The sequence below is a fragment of the Kogia breviceps genome, chromosome 10, assembly GCF_026419965.1.
Source record: "Kogia breviceps isolate mKogBre1 chromosome 10, mKogBre1 haplotype 1, whole genome shotgun sequence".
In the NCBI taxonomy this organism is placed as follows: Eukaryota; Metazoa; Chordata; class Mammalia; order Artiodactyla; family Physeteridae; genus Kogia; species Kogia breviceps.
Genome location: NC_081319.1, coordinates 65,224,133 through 65,248,437, shown reverse-complemented (window position 1 = coordinate 65,248,437; position 24,305 = coordinate 65,224,133). Strand labels below are relative to the sequence as shown.

Below are 24,305 nucleotides of genomic sequence, written 5' to 3'. Positions count from 1 at the left end.
GAAATCCCCCAGAGAAAGCAGGCTCTAAGTGGAGCTTTTCATAATGTAACATCATTACAGGAGTGACATCTGTTGATTAGAAGCAAGTCATAGGTACTGGGCACACTCAAAAGTAGGGGTTTATGAAAAGGCTGGAGCACCAGAAGGTGGTGGCCACTTTCAATTCTGCCCGGCACAATTATTGTCACATAACCCTGTAAGGGTTGTACTATTTTGCTTTGCTTCCAGCAATGTATGAAAATGCCTGTTTACTCACAGCCTTGCCAAGCAGACTATACTATCAAGCTTTTGAACTTTTGCCAACCTAATGGGTGGGTAATTGTATCCTGGCATGGTTTCAATTTGTATTTCTCTTATTATGAGTGAAGTTGAACATCTTCATACATTCAAGAGCCATTTTACATCTTTTTGGTTTTGAGAATTATATATTCATGTCTTTTTCCCTCTCACCTATGTATTTATTTTTATTGAAATACAGGTGATTTACAATATTATATTAGTTTCAAGTGTACAGCATAGTGATTCAATGTTTTTATAGTTTATACTCTCTTTAAAGTTATTACAAAATTACAGCTATATTTTCCTGTGCTGTACAATATATCCTTGTTGCTTGTCTACTTTACACAGAGTACTTTGCATCTATTAATCCCTTACCCCTATCTTGTCCTTCCTCTCTTCCTTCTTCCCACTGGTAACCACTAGTTTGTTCTCTATGTCTGTGAGTCTGTTTGTTATATAAATTCTTTATTTTATTTTTTTTAGATTCCACATAAAAGTGATAACATATAGTGTTTGTCTTCCTCTCACATAAAAGTGATAACATATAGTGTTTGTCTTCCTCTGTCTGACTTATTTCACTAAGCATAATACACTCTAGGTCCATCTACACTGTTGCAAATGGCAGAATTTTATTCTTTTTTATGACTGAGTAATATTCCATTGTGTATATACACCACATCTTCTTTATCCATTCATCTGTTGATGGACAGTTGGGTTGCTTCTATATCTTAGCTATTGTAAATAGTGCTGCTATGAACACTGGGGTGCATGTATCTTTTTGAATTAGTGTTTTAATTTATTCAGATATATACCCAGGAGTGGAACTGCTGGGTCACATGGTAGTTTTATTTTTAGTTTTTTGAGAAGCCTCCATACTGTTTTCCAAAGTGGCTGCATCAATTTACATTCCCATCAACAGTGTACAAGCATTCCTTTTTCTCCACATCCTCTCCAACATTTGTTATTTGTGTTCTTTTTGATGATAGCTGTTCTGACAGATATGAGGTGATATCTCATTGTGATTTTGATCTACATTTGTCTAACAGTGATGTTGAGCATTTTTCATGTGCCTGCAGTCCATCTGTATGTCTTCTTTGGAAAATGTCTATTCAGATCTTCTGTCCATTTTTTAATTGGGGTTTTTTTTGATATTGAGTTGTATGAGCTGTTTGTATATTTGAGATATTAATCCCTTGTACATCATTATCATTTGTAAATATTTTCTCTCACACAATAGATTGTCTTTTCATTTTGTTGAGGGTTTCCTGTGCTGTGCAATAGCTTTTAAGTTTAATGAGTTCCCATTTGTTTATTTTTTCTTTACTTTTTTGCCTTAGAAGACAGATCTAAAAAATATTGCTATGATTTATGTCAAAGAGAGTTCTGCCTATGCTCTCTTCTAGAAGTTTTATGGTTTCAGGTCTTACATTTAGATCTTTAATTCATTCTGAGTTAATTCTGTATATGGTGTTAGAGAGTGGTCTAATTATATTCTTTTATATGTAGCTGTCTAGTTATACCATTTATTGAAGAGACTCTCTTTTCTCCATTGTAAATTCTTGATTCCTTTAACCATAGGAGTGTGGGTTTATTTATGGACTCTCAGTTCTATTCCATTGATCTGTATGTCTGTTTTTGTGGCAGTGCCATGCAGTTTTGATTACTGTAACTTTGTGGTGTAGTCTGAAGTCAGGGAGTGTGATACCTCCAGCTTTGTTCTTTTTTCTCAAGGTAACCTTGGCAATTCAAGGAACTTTGTGGTTCCATATAAATTTTAGGATTATTTGTTCTGTAAATCTCATGGGTATTTTGATAGCGATTGCATTAAATTTGTAGATTGCTTTGGGTAGTATGGGTATTTTAACAATATTCACACTTCCAATCCAAGAACATGGAATATCCTTCCATTTCTTTGTGTCATCTTCATTTCTTTCATCAATGTTTTATAGTTTTTGTAGTATATTTCTTTCACTTCCTTGGATAAGTTTACTCCTAGGTATTTTATTCTTTTTGGTATAATTTTAAATGGGATTTTTGTTTGGTTTCTCTTTCTGCTAGTTCATTATTAGTACATAGAAAAGCAAAAGACTTTTTATGCACCAATCCTGAATCCTGCAACTTTACTGAATTTATTTATTAGTTCTAATAGCTTTTTGTTTGAGACTTGTGGGTTTTCTCTATATATTATCATGTCATCTGGAAATAGTGACAGTTTTACTTCTTCCCTTCCAATCTGGATGCCTTTTATTTTTTATTTTTTTTTATTTATTTATTTTTTTTTCTGATTGCTGTGGCTAGGACTTCCAATGCTATGTTGAATAGAAGTGGTGTGAGTGGGTATCCTTGTCTTGTTCCTGATTTTAGCAGGAAGGCTTTCAGCTTTTCACTGTTAATATTATTTTGGCTGTGGGTTTGTCATAAATGTCCTTTATCATGTTGAGTTATATTCCCTCTATATTCATGTTGATGAGAGGGTTTTTTATTATGAATGGATGTTGAATTTTGTCAAATGCTTTTTCTGCATCTATTGAGATGATCATATGATTTTTGTCTTTCCTTTTGTTAAGGTGGTGTATCATATTGATTGATATGTATATGTTGAAGCTTCCTGTTACCCTGGAATACATCCAACTTGATCATAGTGTATGACCATTTTTATGTATTGTTGAATACAGTTTACTAATATTTTGTTGAGGATATATGCATCTACATTCATCAAAGATATTAGCCTGTAATTTATTTTTGTAGTGACTTTGTCTGATTATAGCATCAGGGTAATGGTGGCCTCATAGAATGAATTTGGGAGTGTTACCTCCTCTTCAATTTTCTGGAATAGTTTGAGAAGGATAGGTATAAATTCTTCTGTACATGTTTGCTAAAATTCCCTAGGGAAGTCATCCAGTCCTAGGCTTTTGTTTACTGGAAGTTTCTTTTTTTAAATTACAGATTCAATTTCACTTCTAGTGATGAGCCTGTTCAAATCATCTGCTTCTTCTGACTCAGTCTTGAGAGACTGTACATTTAAAAATTTATACATTTCTTCTACGTTGTCCAATTTATTGGTGTATAATTGTTCATAGTATTGTCTTATGATTTTTTCTGTCTCTGTGGTATCAGTTGTTATTTCTCCTTTCCTTTCTTATTTTGTTTATTTGGATCATCTCCTTGTTGGTGAGCCTGGCTAAAGATTTATCAACTTTATCTTGTTTCCATTGATGTTTTCTGGGATTTTCTCTTTCTTTCTTCTTCTTTATTTTGTCCCTATTTTATTTGCTTCCTCTTGATCTTTTTTATTTCCTTCTTTTTGCTGACTTTGGGCTTTATTTGTCCTTCTTTTTCTTATCCTTCTAGGTGGTAGATTAGGTTGCTTTTTTGAGATTTTTCTTGCTTATTGAGGAAGGCCTATATAACTATGAACTTCCCTCTCAGCTGCTTTTGCTGCTTCCCATATCTTTTGGAAAGTTTCGTTTCCATTTTCATTTGTCTCAAGGTAAACATTTTCTGATTTTCTCTTTGATTTATTCATTGATCCATTGGTTTTTTAGTAGAAAGTTTACTCTCTCTGTGTTTGTGTTTTTCCCATTTTCTTTCTGTAATTGATTTCTTGTTTCATACTATTGTGGACAGAAAAAATTGCTTGATGCAATTTCTATCCTCTTAAATTTGTTGAGATTTGTTTTGTGGCCTAGCATGTGATCTACCCTAGAGAACATTCCATGTGCACTTGAAAACAGTGTGTATTCTGATGTTTTTAGATGGAATGTCCTATAGATATCTATTAAGTATAAGTGGTTTATGGTCTCATTTAAGACCAGTGTTGACTTATTGATTTTCTGTCTGAATGATCTTACATTGATGCAATTGGTGTGCTAAAGTCCCCTAATATTATTGTATTATTGTCATTTTCTCCCTTTATCTCTCTTAATATTTCCATCTAAGAAGTATATAAAGATTCAGAAAGTGATAGTGGTAGAAGACATTCAAAGAAGTCTTAACATGTCTATAATTGGAGTTCTTAGATATAAACAAAAACAATGTAATAGAATGTCTATTTAAAACTATAATCCAAGAGAATAGTACAGAATTAATAGTCCTAAATCTACTTATTGACAGGATTTGGGATAACTGAAATTCTTAACTCTGAGACACAACTTATACTATTAAACTTTAAACATAAAGTATTTTTTTAACACTGTGGGCTTTCAAACAAAAAGACAAAGCCACTTACAAGGGAAAGACGATTAAGTTGGTCTCAGCAACATACATGACAGCAATGAAGCAACATTACAAAGAAATTCAGAGAAAAGCAGTGAAAAGTAGCAAATAAGGGTTTAAAGGGATAATGGCAATGGCAAAACAGTGCCAGGCTGTTATTAAAGTAACAAGAATATAGAAAAATATGTTAAAATATAAGAATTCAGAGAATACTGTATTCACAAGCCTTTCCTAAGGAATATACCAGAGGAGAAGTTTCATCCAGCCCAAATGATGACTATGGGATATTGGTGAAGGGGCTGGTGATGAACACTGAATATATTAATTGCAAATTTGAAACAAAGGTGGGGAAAGAGTGGAAAAATAGTTTATAAATTCTATATGATCTGACAAAGTAAAGGTATGATTAAACAATTAAGAAGAAAAGGGAAAGGGAAAGAATAAAATAGAATAAATTGATTAATTGCCACATAGATGATAGGGTATCATTTGAAGTTAATAAAACAAATAATATATGCCTAAGTAAGGCAAAGGGGGCATAAAGGAACTCTAAAATGTATTTTTTATAGACTACTAAAGGTATTAGTATAAAGACCATTAGTAGTTAACACTGCTATATAGTATATTTGAAAGTTATTGAGAGTAGATTTGAGTCCTCATCACAAGAAAAATAATTTTTTTCTATATTTTTGTATCTATATGAGTTGATGCATGTTCACCAAACATTGTCGTAAACATCTCACAATATGTAACTTAGACAGTGCTGTATGTCAATTACCTCAATAAAACTGCAAGAAAAAAAGACCACTGAGAAAAATATACAAATTTTCCTAAATCCCAAAGAAAATAAAAGCAAAAAGGAAAAAATAACAGATCACATTAAGAAAGTAGTAAATAATGCACATAGTAAGTATAAAAAAAATAACAATCATTATGACAGAGATAAGACCAATCCTATCAGTCAATAATAAAAATATTTCAGGTTGCTTTAGAAAGGAAAGACCAAGTCTATGCTTGATAGAAAGGAAACAACTAGAACAAAGTGATTCAAAAAGCTTAAAGTTACACAACAGCAGGACGGGCATTGTTTCTGCAATCAATTCAAATAATCAGAAAGGATGAATGTAATCCTGGTAAAGACAAGGCAGAATTCAAGCTAAAAATTATTAAAGGAGACAAAAATGACATTTTATAATGCTAAAGCCACAATTCAAAATGAAGTTATAACAGTTGCAAATAACTATGCAACAAACAAAATAAAAACCACCTTCACAAAACAGAAGATGGAAGGAAAAGTAGACGGAAATGGATTAAGAGGGACAAATAACAAATCACACTCTGTCCAAAGCACATCAGACAAACCAGAAATTAAGTATATAGATGATCTCAAAAAGATAGTCAGTGAAATAGATCTAATGAATGGATACTGAGTTTCACATCTCAGAATAGAGATTCACCTTCTCATATGCACAGGGAACACTCCTGAAAACTGAACATATGACAGTTCAAAGACTAAAATTCAATAAATCCCATAATGAAAAAATTATACAAATAATATTCTCTGATGCAGTGTAAGAAGACCAGAAATTGATAACAGAATCAAAATTAAACACCTTTCAACCTAAAAAAAAACCTTTTCTTTAACTTTTAAATAACTCTTGGAAAAACAAAAATAAAACTAAAATTGCAAAAATTCTAAAAAATAATATTAATGGCAACATTACACATTAAAATCAAGGGCATATAATTGGAGTAATGATCAGAAAAAAATTTATAATTTAAATACTAAGAGCAAAAAATAGTGAAAGAATGATAATAAATAAATGTAATTCCCAATTATGAAATATAGAAAAAATATAAGAAAAAAGATAGAAAGAATATAGATTAACAAGTTTTAAAAACTGGAACTATCAATAAAGTTAATAATTAAATTACAATGTTAGATCTTTAAATAAAAACCAACATAGTAGAGAAACCAAAAGCTTACACAATCACACAAAAAAGAGTAGAAAGGGAAAGTATAAATATTCAAAGAAACAACAGAATAATCATTGAAACAGAAAACTTTTTAAAAATCATGAGAGGAATTTGCATAATTTGATAGAAGTCACTTGAAAAATCTGGATGAAATGGCTAATTTTCTAAGAAAATGAAGTTTACTATCATTGCTTAAGCCAAGAAATTTTCATGTAAGAAATAAGAGGAAGTTATCAAGGAAAAAACTCAACAAAAAAGCACCAGGCCCAGATGAAGGAAAAACCCTGTAGTGTTTGATTTCAATGGGAACTACCAATAATAAGTCATTATTACAAAATATATAATATCAGGAATGAAAAATAGGACATTACAAATCCTACATCAAAAGGACAAGAATAATGCAACATTATAAACAAAATATGTCAACAAATTTGAAAATTGAATGAAATGTACTATATCCTTGAAATGTACAAATTACCAAAAGTTAACTGAGAAGAAAGAGAAACTCTAAATAGACCAATATTTAGCAATGGAATTGAATTAGTACTTAAAATCTTCCTCACACCCACAAAGCGCTGGTCTAAATGGCTTCACTAATGAATTGTACCAAATAAGGCAGAAATGATACCAATTCTATAAAAACTCTTTCAGAAAATAGAAGACAGTACTATTTTGATATCAAAGCCATACAGGGGCTTCCCTCGTGGTGCAGCGGTTGAGAGTCCACCTGCCAATGCAGGGGACACAGGTTCGTGCCCCGGTCCGAGAAGATCCCACATGCTGCAGAGTGGCTGGGCCCCTGAGCCATGGCCACTGAGCCTGCGTGTCCGGAGCCTGTGCTCCGCAACGGGAGAGGCCATAAAAGTGAGAGGCCCGCGTACCGCAAAAAAAAAAATTTCCAAATTGAATCCAACAATATGTAAGATTAATAATATAAGATGAACAATTGGGGTTTATCCCAATAATGCAAGTTTGACGTAACATACAAAAATCAATGTTATACATCATATTAAGGAAATAAGGGAGGAAATCAATATAATCAACTCAATAAATGTAAACAACGTCTTTGATGAATTTCAACACCTAGTCATAATTAAAAAGAGAAAAAACGCTCAAGAGAGTAGTAATAAAAAGGAATTTCCTCAACTTGATGTAAGGTTTCTATGTAAAACCAGCAAGTAACACTGGTGAAAGACTGAAGGTTCTCCACCTTGTCGGAAACCAAGGCAAGAAAGTACATTCTCACCACTTCTACTCAATATTGTATCTGAGGGCTGGGTTAAAACTATTTAAAACTATATTTAAAACTATTAAAATAAAGTCATATCAATATAAATTGGTATAGCAGAAGAAAACTGTCTTGATTTGCAGACAGTATGATCATCTATGCAGAAAAGCCTAAGGAATTTACAAAGAAAGTTGCAGGAACTGATAAACAGATTTAGCAATATTGCAGGATATATGATCAATATGCCAAAACAAATTGTATTTTCATATGCTAGCAACAAACAAAAATAAATTAAAAATAAACTATTTGTAAGAGTATAAAAAATAAAATACTCAGGTATTAATTTAATAAAAGACATACAAGACATGTACACTGAAAACCACATAACATTGCTGAGATAAATTAAAGAAAGCCAACATAAGTGGAATGATATGCTGTGTTGATACTTCCCCATCTTGAATAGGGGCTGGATTTGTGGACTCGCTTCCAAATGGAATGTGGAAAGGAAAAAGCAGTAATTTCACAGTGGAGAAACCTGACAAATATATTTGGCCCTTGAACAACACAGGTTTGAACTACAGGGGTCCACTTATATGCGGTTTTTTTCAACAGTAAATAGTATAGTACCGCATGATCCCTGGTTGGTTGAATCCACGGATTCGCATCCATGGATACAGAGGAACCACATATACAGAGGGCCAACTTTAAATTATACTAGGATTTTCAACTGTGGGGAGGGTCCTGACCCCCACGTTGTTCATGGGTAAACTGAACATGGATAATACCATAACCAAGGGACCAAGGTTAACATACCAATGATCAGACATGTGGATAGTATTTACTCTCTAATATGATGAGAAGGGCACTGACCTTTGTCAGTATTATCCTTTGTGTTATCCTTCTCTGCCACTCCCAAAATAATTCCAGTCTAATCAGACAAACCAAAATTGAGTGACATTCTACAGAAAACCTAACTAACGCTCTGCAAAACTATCAAAGTCATAAAAAGTAAGAAAAGACCGATAAATCATCATGGATTAGAGGAGACTAAGGAGGCATGACAAAAAAAAAATGTGATGTGGTGTATCCTGGATTGGATCCTGGAACTGCAAAAGGGCATTAGCAGAAAACCTGATGAAATCCAAATAAAGTATGGAGTTCCATTTACAGCAATTTGAGAATACTCATTTCTTACTTTTGACAAATGCATCATAGTAATATAAGATGTTAACATCAGGAGAAACTGGGTAAGGTGTATAAGGAAACGTCTCTGTACTATTTATCTACAACTTTTCAGTAAATCTAAAAGTATTCTAAACTAAAAAGTTTCTTTAACAAGTTTCAGAAGGCTTTTTTTGTAAGAAAATTTCAAGCTGATACTAAAGCTTATATGAAATTTATATCAACCTAGACTATTACAATTTTGAAAAGAAAAACAAATTTAGATGCTTATACTAACTGATTCCCAGACTTAAAGTTATGATAATCAAGACAGTGTGTTGTTGATAAAACGATAGAGGTATAGATAAGTAGAACAAAATCAAGAGTCCAAAAATAGACTCACACATATATTGATTAATTGATACTTGGCAAAAATGCTCATGTAATTCAATGGGAAATGATAGTCTCTTCAATAATTTGTGCTGGAAAAACCAGGTCTCCAAATGGGGAAAAAAAGAACCTTAACTTTTACCTCACACAATACATAGAAATTAAAATCATCAAAATGGATCATAGAGCTAAATTTGTAAGCTAAGATGATACAGTTTTAGAAAATATGATGTTCTATATGTGCATTTAGAAAATTTGAAAATATTTTCTTTTAGAAGAAAAGATAAGAGAAAATCTCTGCTCCTAAGTTAGGTAAAGATTAAATAGAACACAAAAGGCATGAACCGAAAAATATTTTAAGAAGTTAGACTTCATCCAGAGTAAAAACTTCTTCCCATCAAAAGACACCATTAAGAAAGAAAGGCAATCCAAAGGTCGGGAGATAATATTCACAAATACATACCTGATAAAGGACAAATATCCAGAATATACAAAGAACTCTTACAATTCATCAATAAGAAGACAAACCACCCAAAGTTTTTAAAAATGGTCAAGTGTTTTGAATAGATACTTCACAAAAGAAGATATACAAATAGCCAACAAGCCCATAAAAAGATGTCAACACTGTCAGTCATCAGAAAAATGCAAACTAAAACCACATGAGATGCCATTATGTACCAACTAAAACAGCTAAAATACAAACTGTTAAGTGTTGGCAGGAGTTGGTAAAACTGGAATTCTCTTGAATTGCTGATGACAATAGAGAAGAATGAAAACACTTTGGAAAATAGTTAGAAATTTTCTTAGGAAGTTAAATATACATACACTCACCATACATTCCAGCAATTCTACTAGGTATCAACCCAAGAGAAATGAAAACTTGTTCAACTCAGATGTGCATAAGAATATTCATATCAACATTATTCATAAGTGCCAAATATAGGAATTCAAATGTTCATCAGCTGATAGATGAAGAAACCAACTGTCATATATCCATATGACTAAATACAGTATGATTATATTTAACTGAGATTGTGAGAATGGTAAAACTATAGTGACAGAAATCAGAGTCCCCAAAATTGCATGAGACAATTCCTTTGAATGAATGAATCAATTAATCAATCCCCATCCCTGCCTGTCCCTCACCCTTTCCCTCACCAACACCCCCTTACTCCTCTCTCTATATATAAAATATATATATATATATACACACATGAAAATATAAATATTTATTTTGATATATATGATATATAAATATACATTTATATATTGACAAATACATTATAAATAATGTAAATACACAGACACACACATCCTATTGGTTTTGTTTCTCTGGAGCAACCCTGACTAATACACAACCAAATGCAATGCACAAATCTTGATTGTATCAGGTGAAAAAAATAGCTATTTAGAACAATTTTTAAATAATTAGAAAAATTTGAATATGGGCTCATATTAGAAAATAGTACTGTATTGATATTAAATCTCTTGGGCATCATAATGGAATTAAAGTATTCTTAGGAGATATAAGCTAAAGTGTTTAGGAGAGAAATGCATGGTGTCTCATTTACTTTCCAGTGGCTCAACAAAAAACAATTATAGAAATAATTGTTCATATATTTATGAGGTTAAATTTTCTGTAGGACTGAAAAATTCCACAACAAAAATCTGGGTGGGAGGAAGAAAATAGATTTTAATACAGTCAGAGAAAATTAGGTATGATTCATTATCCAAAGATTCCAAAAAGGAAATATAAACTGTGGACTATCCAGACAAGAATATTATTCAGTACAAAGAAGAAATGAGCTATCAAGTCATGAAAAGACATGGAGAAGGCTTCCCTGGTGGTACAGTGGTTAAGAATCCACCTGCCAACACAGGGGACATGGGTTCGAGCCCTGATCCGGGAAGATCCCACATGCAGCAGAGCAACTAAGCCCGTGCACCACAACTACTGAGCCTGCGCTCTAGAGCCCACGAGCCACAACTACTGAGCCCACGTGCCACAACTACTGAAGCCTGCACATCTAGAACCCATGCTCCACAACAAGAGAAGCTACTGCATTGAGAAGCCAGTGAACCACAAAGAAGAATAGCCCCCACTCGATGCAACTAGAGAGAGCCCACACACAGCAGCAAAGACCCAATGCAGCCAAAAATAAATTAATTAATTAATTAATTTTTTAAAAATATAATAATAGTAATAAGAGGGAGGAAGGAAATTTTTGGAGGTGACAGATATGTTTATGGCATTGATTGCAGTGATGGCTCACTGCATATACTTACATACAAACTCACCAAATTGCCTACATTAAATATGTACAGGTTTTTGTATGTCAATCATACTTCAATAAAGTGTTTTTTTACAAAAAAGCTCAAAAAGGCACCTTAAGGCTATGTTCAAATCAAAAAATAGGCAGTAAACGAATTCCTTATTCAACACTTATTCCTTTATCTTACTCTGTCACTACCATACCATTCTAAGTAGGTAACATTTACTCCATTTTTGAAATGGACAAAACTGAAGGTCAAAGAATTTGACATATGACATACAGCTAGTTAGAAAAAGTCATTGAGAGGTGGAACTCCAACTCGCTTCTATTCTCTAAACTCTACAACCCCCAAAAATGTATAATCTCATTTCTTGGGGGCACAGGGCCTTTTGACAACAGAAGACAAAGAAAAATTAAATTAGATGAATCCCTCATCTGCAGGTAAGGAGAAGAATCTGTGTTCTCTAACATAGAGAACTAGATTATAAGCTCCATGAGTTTTGTTTTCTTCTATATGTCCAGCACCTAATAAATATCAATAAATATCTGTTTAATCAACAAACAAATGGGAAATAAATACAAAACCAGTGAACTATAATTAACAACACATGACTAAGCTCTTGAAAATGGGCCCCTATATTTTACATTCAGGAAGTACTATCTATAATCTTTAAGGAATCATTGATATTTGGAGAACTTTCATAACCTTTAAGTGAAAAAATGGACAGTGTTTCCAAAGGAAGGGAAAACATCTATAGACCAAGAAAATTTGGACTGAATTTCTGAACAAGTTTGGCCTTCAAAGTGCTGACCACTAGGAAAAATGATGACATCTCTAAATCCAATGCTTGATCAAGTGGTCTCGGTGGTTGATGGATTTACACAAATTCTCTCCTTAGGGATCAAAAAACAAAAACAAAACAACGTACAGTAGGACAATGATGTGGATTATTGGCTCATTCTAGATACATTGACTTGAATACATATATCTACCTGATGTCTTTTTATTTAATAAGCCACCCTATAGAAAGCCCGTTTCTATTTGATAATTGACCCAAAAAAGTTTCTTTATGTAAGAATAAGATGATGTTAACCCACCATCGTAAGGGCATGTGCCTTTGAGTTTTTTCAGGACTGGTGAGTGATTGGCACTTTTGCTGTTCTTCTTGCTCTAATTCTCCCATATTCATACCACACAAGTTGTCAGGGTTAAGGTTGAAATTGTTAGGGTTAAGGGTTCCGTCCCTACTCTCTGAAAAAAAAAATGTAATCCCTTGGGAGACACAGCTAAGTACTTCTGTCTCTAATCCACCAAACAAACCCCTCTGAATGACTAATCTAAGAAGCTCAACCTTCTAATATCCTGGGATTTTATTTCCAACACAGAAGAATTCATGATAAACTCAAAATAAATTTAGAATCATTTTAGAATTACACTAAAACAACTTTTAGTTCATTCATTTTATACAAATGTCATACATAAGAAAAGTCTGATATCTGTACATTTTTCTCATATTCACTCACAAGTTACAGAAATCTTTTTTTTTTTGTAAATACCTTGTAACCAGGGCTACCCATTAATCCATCCTTTCCATGTCTTCCTGGTTCTCCCTGAAAAAATAAATACAAGTATTTTAATATATTTTGTGCTAATTTTTCTTTTTAAAAGAAGATAGTAGAGGTTACTTTTTATTTAAAGTAAAATACTTAAGAACTTTTTCTGTCAAACTCACAGCATGTCCAGGAAGGCCAGGAAAACCAGCATTCCCCTTTTCACCTTTTGCACCCTGTATTAAAAATAAACACTTAAAAACAATCCTTACAATAAGGCTTTAAAATTCCAACTCGAACTTAAATAGGAAAGTAAGGTAACTTCCTTATGGAGTGACAGAATTCATGGAACCACAGCTTGCATTGGCCCTGCAGCTTTCAGCAAAACATTTTACCAGGACACAACATGACACTGAGGATAAGATGTATACAGAATTATAAGCATCTAAACACAGAAACCACTACTTGGCAAAAGTAAAAAGCAATGAGAATCTCAAATATAAAGAGACTAAACATTTCCTTCAATGTGAAAAAATAGGATTCTCAATGGACACTGTTAAACAGCTATCACTTCCAAGGAATCTCTCTGTAAATATTTTTAAAGTTCAGAAGGCTCAATAACACAAAGTATTCTTATAGAATACCATGCATAACAGTCAACAGTTATTTTTCCATTGTTCTGAATAAATCCCCTGAGAAAGGTGAACAAAGCTAATTGCTACAACAGTGGGCTGGGACTGAAATTCAAATTTTCTATTTCCATTGTATTGAAAGTTCAATATGGATATTTTGTTTGGGGATCTATACTTCCCTTTTTGCCATAAAATCCAGGTGATCCTTTATCTCCTTTGGGACCCATTTCACCCTAAAAGATAAAAATACAAATCCTGAATTTTAGAGAAATATTAATATTTCACTTATATATTAAAGAAAAAATAATTCCAATTATAAACAAGAGTTTAATACGCCCATATCAACATAAAATAGAAATAAATTATTTAAAGTTTGTTTACAAAAGTCCTATTTCCCAGGCTTTATAACCAAATGCAAGGAAAAATCAGGGCATTTGTTACTATAACAGGGCCTTATAGTAAAAGGTTTATAGTTAAGAGAATTTCTATATAATGAAAACTACTCATCAATTTTTAAATACTATAAGATTTATGGCTGAAAATTTTAAAGGAAATTTGTAAAAACTTTATGTAAACTATGATTATTAATCTTAACCCAGTCATTTACTTTAATATACTTTAATTTATATATCAGCACTTATTTATAACATAAAGTACTTTCAATTTAAAATAATATGGCATTGCTTAATTTTAAGAAGAACAGATTTCTTCAACCTTTGATCCTGGCATTCCATGAAGCCCAGGAAAACCAGGAAGTCCACGGTCACCCTGAAAATAAAACAAATTAATTAAAGAAAACACATTTCAGCCTAAAAAAAAAAAATCAACATATATTCTTCCACCTCATTCTTGTCAAAATTCATTGGAAATAAATCTGCAAACTGTTCAGTGCACATCTACATTAAAACCCTATCTCTATGAAAGACCAATCCTCATTTATCAGGGTTTCATTTATAATCAGAGAAGGAAAGTATTTGGGGCCAGGGGAATCTCATCAGCAATGCTGATTCCATCCTTCGAGAGTAGCCACCTATTGTAAAAATATTTAGGCTCTTACAGTAGCAAGGCCTAGAAGTTAATAGAAATGATCAAGTGCCAAGACTCTGTGGAGAGAGCCATCCTCTGAGGTCCCAGCTCAGTGAGGACAAACCCTGAGCTGAAGGTCTCAAAACACTCTAGGATTCTGTGGAATTTTCTTCCAATTACTGATCTTAGGAAATTGTTCATAGTAGGTATCTATCCAGATGAGTTTATGAAGAGGAAAGGCCATCTCTTCAAAGGAGGAGAGATGGAGAAAATCACAACAGCTTGATATTTAGTGGACATCGTTTTAAGACTTATTTCTGTGGGACATACTGGGTGCTATTGCCTTAGCTTCAAAAATCTTAATGTCAAGACATAGTTAAGAGAAGCCCAATGGCTGGCACAGCAGGATTTGGGTCAATTCACTATTATTTAGGCAAATTAAGACATTACCTACAAACAATTTATGATCTTCTTAGCTTGTCTGGTAGGGAGAGAAGAGGATGTGACCAGTTCTCTATGATGGATATAATTCTTAGAAATCTTAATTTAATGAGGGTTATTTATCCACATGTTTTAAAGAGTGACACAGTTATTCAAGGCATAGAACCCTTCAAAGGCAACATTACTACTCCATTTTCAGTTTCCAGCACTATCTAATAAATTAATGGTGAGAGAACCACCTGAGCTAACTCAGGCCGAATTGAGATGAGCAGTTGAAGGCCGGGTAGACTAAGATACACTCTTGATAAGATGGAACTTAGCTGGGCAATGAGTACTTAATAAAAGTACAGAAGAAAGGGGCAAAGCAGGATTCCCTTTAAGGATGAACCAAGTCCCAGCTAAGACTTCCCTTTTCTGGCTACAGTTTATAGAAGACACCATCTTCAAACTTTATTTTCCTGGAGATAAGACAAACTCATCTCAGATGCACTGAAAAGACCAGGAGCATTAACCCACATTGGAACCAAAAAAAATATATAATCTGGACAAAGCTACCCACATGGGCAGAAGCAAGATTTTTAAGTAAAATAAAAGGCACAGCATCCATGTTAATATACAGCAATGAAATGGGGGAGGGGCAGAGAAATTTATCAAAATGCTTGGGGAATACTAAGACAATACCTACAAAATACAAAACACGAGAACATGTGACCCAAACACAATACACTCAAGCAAGTTGTGTCCAAGGTTTAAAAGTAATGGGTAGCAAATAAGTGGTAAATTTTAGCCAACATCTATCTACAATAGGCATGTAACATGAAAGACAAAAAAAATGCTCTTGTGTTAGCCATTGAGCCATTGGATCATCAGTTACTGCAGCAAAACTTAGCCTAAGTTAATTAATATAAAAATTGGTATACTAGGAAAAAAGAGGCTGTCAAACAATAACATTAAAAAATACATTTGGCAATGGCTTTGGGACTAGGTAGTGGGCAGTGAAAAATAATTTTTGGAGGTTGGAAATACAGTGATTCATGCACTGCAGTGGTGAACATTTGATTTAAAAAAAACTTTGCTTTTAATAAGCTGCAAAGGCAAATAATGCATCCAATAAACATAGCTAAAGAACTGAGAAAACAGAATGTTGGTATACTGAATCAATTAGTGTTGGCTGTATTTGACAAGGTAACTATAAAAGAGATGAACTCAGAAAAGAATCGGCCAGTTTGCAAGTCATAGTTAGAAGGCATAGACCAAGTCCCAAAATACTGGGATTGGGAAGATACACCTTTTTTTTCTCATCCCTGACAGGTAAATAATGAAACTGGAGAAGGCCTTTAAGAGAAGTTCAGTTGAAACTCAGCCTCTGGGAAGGACCAGTCAAGAGTGTGGCCATAAACACCATTCTCAAATTCTCTAAATCAGTTAAGGTGGGTCCAAAACATTCTCTCAAGATGGACATAGTGGCTCAAGAAAAAGAAATTATTAATAACTAATTAATCAATGTAGAAAGGGCCATGACTAAAACAGGACTGTGGATGATGTTACTGGCTGGAATCAAAAGTCAAAGGTACAAAATTACAAATATGTATTTGGCTGTTGAGAGAATTATTCTTCCAAAAGAGCCACAAACCTGGACTAGAAGAGATTGTGACTGTTTGAAATTTAAAAACAATGTTGCCCAGTATTACCACTATTTTTAATGTTTTTCTAGCCAGTTTAGACTAGCTCATGAGTTTAGACAAAATATAAAAATAAGAGAGGTAAAGCCTAGAAGGAAGAAAACAAATTATCTTTATTTATGATTACATATCTAATATGCCAACATACCTAATACCCTGAAATAATTAGCAGGAGAAATCAGTTAATAACTGTCTTAAAAATTAATATACAAAATATTTTATATGTATAAACAATAACCAATATAAAAATATATTAAAGAAAAAGTTCCACTTATAATAGGACCAAAAGAGATTTAAAATTCCTACATATACACATAGGTAATATTGAGAACCAATAAAAAATAAAACTTTAATAATATTCCATTGAGTTTTTTTTTTAACATCTTTATTGGAGTATAACTGTTTTACAATGTTGTGTTAGTTTCTGCTTTACAACGAAGTGAATCAGTTATACATATACATATGTCCCCATATCTATTCCCTCTTGTGTCTCCCTCCCTCCCACCTTCCCTATCCCACCCCTCTAGGTGGTCACAAAGCACCAAGCTGATTTCCCGGTGCTATGCGGCTGCTTCCCACTAGCTATCTATTTTACATTTGGTAGTGTATATATGTTCATGCCACTCTCTCACTTCATCACAGCTTACCCTTCCCCCTCCCCATATCCTCAAGTCCATACTCTAGTAGGTCTGTGTTTTATTCCCATCCTACCCTAGTCTCTTCATGACATTTTTTTTTCTTAGTTTCCATATACATGTGTTAGCATATGGTATTTGTTTTTCTCTTTCTGACTTACTTCACTCTGTATGACAGACTCCAGGTCTATCCACCTTATTACAAATAACTCAGTTTCATTTCTTTTTATGGCTGAGTAATATTCCATTGTATATATGTGCCACATCTTCTTTATCCATTCATCTGTTAATGGACACTTAGGTTGCTTCCATGTCCTGGCTATCATAAATAGAGCTTCAATAAACATGTTGGTACATGACTCTTTTTGAATTATGGTTTTCTCAGGGTATATGCCCAGTAGTGGGATCGCTGGGTCATATAGTAGTAGTTCTATTTTTAGTTTTCTAAGCAACCTCCATACTGTCCTCCATCATGGCTGTATCAATTTACGTTCCCACCAACAGTGCAGGAGGTTTCCCTTTTCTCCACACCCTCTCCAGCATTTATTGTTTCTAGAGTTTTTGATGATGGAGATTCTGACTGGTGTGAGATGATATCTCATTGTAGTTTTGATTTGCATTTCTCTAATGATTAATGATGTTGAGCATTCTTTGATGTGTTTGTTGGCAATCTGTATGTCTTCTTTGGAGAAATGTCTATTTAGATCTTCTGCCCATTTTTGGATTGGGTTGTTTGTTTTTTTGTTATTGAGCTGCATGAGTTGCTTATAAATTTTGGAGATTAATCTTTTGTCAGTTGCTTCATTTGCAAATATTTTCTCCCATTCTGAGGGTTGTCTTTTGGTCTTGTTTATGGTATCCTTTGCTGTGCAAAAGCTTTTAAGTTTCATTGGGTCCCATTTCTTTATTTTTGTTTTTATTTCTATTTCTCTAGGAGGTGGGTCAAAAAGGATCTTGCTGTGATTTATGTCATAGTGTTCTGTCTATGTTTTCCTCTAAGACTCTGATAGTGTCTGGCCTTACATTTAGGTCTAACCATTTTGAGTTTATTTTTGTGTGTGGTGTTATGGAGTGTTCTAATTTCATACTTTTACATGTAGCTATCCAGTTTTCCCAGCACCACTTATTGAAGAGGCTGTCTTTTCTCCACTGTATATTCTTCCCTCCTTTATCAAAGATAACGTGACCATATGTGTGTGGGTTTATCTCTGGGCTTTCTATCCTGTTCCATTGATCTATATTTCTGTTTTTGTGCCAGTACCATACTGTCTTGATTACTATAGCCTTGTAGTATAGTCTGAAGTCAGGGAGCCTGATTCCTCCAGCTCCATTTTTCATTCTCAAGATTGCTTTGGCTATTTGGGGTCCCTTGTGTTTCCATAAAAATTGTGAAAATTTTGTTCTAGTTCTGTAAAAAATGCCAGTGGTAATTTGATAGGGATTGCATTGAATCCATAGATTGCTTTGGGTAGTAGAGTCATTTTTACAATCCAAGAACATGGTATATCTCTCCATCTATTTGTATCATCTTTAATTTCTTTCATCAGTGTCTTACAATTTTCTGCATACAGGTCTTTTCTTTCCTTAGGTTGGTTTATTCCTAGATATTTTATTCTTTTTCTTGCAATGGTAAATGGGAGTGTTTTCTTAATTTCACTCTCAGATTTTTCATCATTAGTGTATAAGAATGCCAGAGATTTCTGTGCATTAATTTTGTATCCTACCACGTTACCAAATTCATTGATTAGCTCTAGTAATTTTCTGGTAGCACATTTAATATTCTCTATGTATAGTATCATGTCATCTGCAAACAGTGACAGCTTTACTTTTTCTTTTCCGATTTGGATTCCTTTTATTTCTTTTTCTTCTCTGATTGCTGTGGCTAGAACTTCCAAAACTAGGTTGAATAAGAGTGGTGAGAATGGGCAACCTTGTCTTGTTCCTGATCTTAGTGGAAATGGTTTCAGTTTTTCACCATTGAGAACAATGCTGGCTGTGGGTTTGTCATATATGGCCTCTATTATGTTGAGGAAAGGTCCCTCTATGCCTACTTTCTGCAGGGTTTTTATCATAAATGGGTATTGAATTTTCTCAAAAGCTTTGTATGGTTTTTCTCCTTCAGTTTGTTTATATGGTGTATCATGTTGATTGATTTGCATATATTGAAGAATCCTTGCATTCCTGGGATAAACCCCATTTGATCATGGTGTATGATCCTTTTAATGTGCTGTTGGATTCTGTTTGCTAGTATTGTGTTGAGGATTTTTGCATCTATGTTCATCAGTGATATTGGCCTGTAGTTTTCTTTCTTTGTGACGGCTTTGTCTGGTTTTGGTATCAGGGTGATGGTGGCCTCATAGAATGAGTTTGGGAGTGTTCCTCCCTCTGCTATCTTTTGGAAGAGTTTTGAGAAGGACAGGTGTTAGCTCTTCTCTAAATGTTTGATAGAATTCGCCTGTGAAGCCATCTGGTCCTGGGCTTTTGTTTTTTGGAAGATTTTTAATCACAGTTTCCATTTCAGTGTTTGTGATTGGTCTGTTCATATTTTCTATTTCTTCCTGGTTCAGTCTCGGCAGTTGTGCATTTCTAAGAATTTGTCCATTCCTTCCAGGTTGTCCATTTTATTGGCATAGAGTTGCTTGTAGTAATCTCTAATAATCTTTTGTATTTCTGCAGTGTCCGTTGTTACGTCTCCTTTTTCATTTCTAATTCTATTAATTTGAGTCTTCTCCCTTTTTTTCTTGATGAGTCTGGCTAATAGTTTATCAATTTTGTTTATCTTCTCAAAGAACCAGCTTTTAGTTTGATTGATCTTTGCTATTGTTTCCTTCATTTCTTTTTCATTTATTTCTGATCTGATCTTTATGATTTCTTTCCTTGTGCTAAATTTGGGGGGTTTTTGTTCTTCTTTTTCTACTTGCTTTAGGTGCAAAGTTAGGTTGTTTATTCAAGATGTTTCCTGTTTCTTAAGGTAGGATTGTATTGCTATAAACTTCCCTCTTCGAACTGCTTTTGCTGCATCCCATAGGTTTGGGGTCTTTGTGTCTCCATTGTCATTTGTTTCTAAGTATTTTTTGATTTCCTCTTTGATTTCTTCACTGATCACTTCATTATTAATTAGTGTATTGTTTAGCCTCCATGTGTTGGTATTTTTTACAGATCTTTTCCTGTAATTAATATCTGGTCTCATAGTGTTGTGGTTGGAAAAGATACTTGATATGATTTCAATTTTCTTAAACTTACCAATCTAGATTTGTGACCCAAGATATGATCTATCCTGGAGAATGTTCCGTGAGCACTTGAGAAAAACGTGTATTCTGTTGTTTTTGGATGGAATATCCTATAAATATCTCCATTGAGTTTTAAATTTGAAATAAAAAGAAAGATAAATCATAATCTTGAATAGGAAAATTCAGTATTGAAATTATGTCAGTGCTTCTAAAACTAATCCATAAATTCAAAGGAATCCTAATTAAAACATGAATAGGAATTTCTAAAAATATTGAAGAAAAGATACTGAGCTTTATCTGCAAAAATAAACATGTAAGGGTAGCCAGGAAAATTTTGATCATAAAGAATAATGAGGAAGGACTAAGCCTGATAGTATTAAATCATATTACAAAGTGACAGTAATTAAAACTGTTTGGCAGTGGAGAAGATGTAGACAGGTAAATGGAACAGAATGGAAAGCCAAAAACAGCAGACCCAAATGAGAATGGAAACTTTGTGATAATGATGGTTTTTCAAATAAATGAGAAAAAAAGTGAAATTTCAAAAATACTGTTTAGCAACTGGCTATCCTTTTAGGAAAAGAAAGGGGAAAATATGAATACTCATCTAACTTTACTCCAAATATCAAAAAAATTAAGATTAAAATATAAAATAATAAAAATTCCAAAAATCAAAGCAGGAGCAATTATATTCAAAACGTTAGAATGCTGAACCTTTCTATACAGATACAAACATAGGAGAAAAGAAATAAAACTTTATATATATATATATATGTAAATAGTTAAAATTTCTGTATGTCTAATATTCCAAAACCCAAATCAAAACACATAAGCCAGAAAAAATATTTTCACACAACTTATGACATGCATTTAAAAATCAATTTTTAAAAAGATGAACAGCCCAGTAGGAAAAAATAAAGGATATAAATAAAAAGCAATTTACAGAGAAGTTACAGTATTTCCAAAAATCATATGACAGGTACTTTACCTTATTCACTAATAAAGGATTGCAAATCAAACCAGTACCATTTTTAACATATATTGATGATTCAGTGCGATAAGGGTGTGAAGAAAGATATTTCACACACTTGTTGGGGGAGTACACACTTTCTGGAAGGTAAATAGTCAATTTGCCTCAAAATTTAATTATGAACTTAACCCTTTGATTCTCTAATCAGTTCCATTTCTGGGGAATTTTCCTATGGATATACTCAGAAAAAGTTACTGAGAAATATATACAAAGATGGTCATACAGTCTTGTTGATAATATACACACACATGCACACACGCACGTACACACACACACACACACACACACACCAAGTACAGTAAGGAACCACAGCCTCCCTAAGTTAGAGGTTTCTTAAATTGGGTAAGAACAGCCCCTATAAGTCTGTATCTATGATTAACTTTCGGTTTACAGTTTCTTTCATGAAGCCTTTTTTTTTTTTCTGCGGTACACGGTCCTCTCACTGTTGTGGCCTCTCCCGTTGCGAAGCACAGGCTCCGGATGCGCAGGCTCAGCGGCCATGGCTCACGGGCCTAGCCGCTCCGCAGCATGTGGGATCTTCCTGGACCGAGGCACAAACCCGTGTACCCTGCTTTGGCAGGTGGACTCTCAACCACTGCGCCACCAGGGAAGCCCCATGAAGCCTTTTTGAATTTTCAACTTTCCTCTCAACTCCTAGAGTTTTATTCAACTCTCATCTTTGTCACTTAACATTTACTCTCTTAAAATAGTTACTTTGTATGTGTTGTGTGCTTTATTAGTCACCAATCTCTTTGAAAAAAATCCTTTCTTGATGCATTCTTATTTCGTCTTAGTAGACATGATTATTATTTATCAATATTCAGATTCTTTCTACTTCTAAGCATATGGGGAGAGGGGGGGAAATCATGCTTTCCTGACTCTTGAAGTTGGTGTGGTTTACAAGATTTGCTCTAGCTAATTAAAGATGAATGGAAGTGGTTTATGAGCCACTCTTTGATTCTCTAGGGACCTGCTACTGTAATTAGTCATAATCTAGAGGGTGAAACTTTTGTTAGCCTGAGTGTGCTAATAAGTGTGAAGTTTGATGAGCAATAAACATGTTTTGTTTTAAGGCATTGGCATTTAGCATTTGTGTGTTATTGCAACATAACCTACTCTATTCTAGCTGATGTCTTGCTTGTGATTAATGATAATTTACTGAATATGCAAATACTTTCATTTTCTAAAATATAGTAAATATTCTTGAGTCCTCCAAGAAAATCCCAATAAAAAATTATTTTGAGGAGTCACACTCTTGATTCCCACTGAGTTTACAAGAGATTAGAATCAAAGAGAATCCAAGATTTGCAGTAAGTTGGTTCCATTTTCCCCAGGTTGCCTCGAAGCTTCCTGACTGATAACAAGCGTTTGATGAACCTGCCAATCTCACAGGTTGATCTAGAGTCTCAGTCTCCAAAGTTACGTCAAGATTATTTATTTGAGTAGCAAGAGAATATGAAAACTAATATTTTAAAAATCTCATTCTTTCAAAATTTCTCAGTGTGTCTGTTTTCAATGCACATAATCCTTTATTCAGTAGCACAGCATATAATTCATACATATATGTGGGACTACATGCCCCAAAGACTTTCACTGCAAAGATTTTTCAGTTTAAAAGTTTGATGATCTACAATCTACAGGGAACTATCCCTCCTCCCTTGAGAGAGTTATTTTTTTCTTTCTTAAAGCCTTTATTTTTGAGACATGGAGGAAACATCTCACAGGTACCTATGCAAAAGTAAGACCATGAATCCACTATCATGACACAATCAGTGCAAACTATCACTCATCTAGCCAACCTCCTCCTCCCTCCCATTCTCCCCCGCCTTCTTCCCTCCCCCTCCCCTCCCCCTCCTCCTCATCCCCTTCCTCAGCTGCTCACAGGCATTGGGCCTTCTCATGGCGCAGGCATACAGCAAAAGAGGAAGAAATCACACTGTTAAAAACAATTCTGGCCAAAGCAGAAAAATATGGTGAAAAGAAAAGAAAAGAAAGCCAGACTGAGATCCAGACATTTTATTTCAACTCCTGATCCTTGAGTAACTTCAGGCAGATGATTGAAGTTCCTCATTTCTCAGTTTTGGAACTGTACAATAGGATTCATTTACTTTACAATTAATGTAAAATGGGCAGAGCATGGCTTACTCTACTAACATCATAGGACTTTTTGTGAGGACGGCATGTGATAGGCAATGCTTGTGGATAATATCCACACAAGACATGTCTAAAAATGAAACAGAAAAACATATACACAACATGAAACAACTTCAGCACCCAACATGTCAAAAGCCTTACACATATTCCTGTTCCTTCTCTTCTCAGTTAAAAACCACTAAGTGTCACACAGGACCAGGACAAATAATGATTTCCTGGGAAGTGTTTAAATCTACTAAAACGTTCCCTCTCTAACGTGTAATGGGCCTTCCCCTTGGGTTTGGGCATCACCATTGGACTACTCAGGTCTAGGAAAAAAGTAGATTCCTAAGCTCCTAATATACAGTCCCTGACACTGTTTATCAATGACCATAAACCAGAGCACACCCAAAATGAAGACG

At 33.9% G+C, this 24,305-nt stretch overlaps 1 protein-coding gene across 3 annotated transcripts in view; it reads right to left on the bottom strand.

Moving 5' to 3' along the window:
* The window catches only part of COL21A1 (collagen type XXI alpha 1 chain), a 189,874-nt gene that overhangs the window by 55,728 nt on the left and 109,841 nt on the right, over positions 1-24,305 (bottom strand). For all 3 annotated transcript variants that reach the window (XM_059075954.2, XM_067043129.1, XM_059075953.2), the window contains 4 exons: positions 14,421-14,474; positions 13,888-13,939; positions 13,257-13,312; positions 13,081-13,134 (listed from right to left, as the gene is read on the bottom strand). In XM_059075954.2, the coding sequence (XP_058931937.1) occupies positions 13,081-13,134; positions 13,257-13,312; positions 13,888-13,939; positions 14,421-14,474 (216 nt within the window). The remainder of the gene's footprint in view (positions 1-13,080; positions 13,135-13,256; positions 13,313-13,887; positions 13,940-14,420; positions 14,475-24,305) is intronic.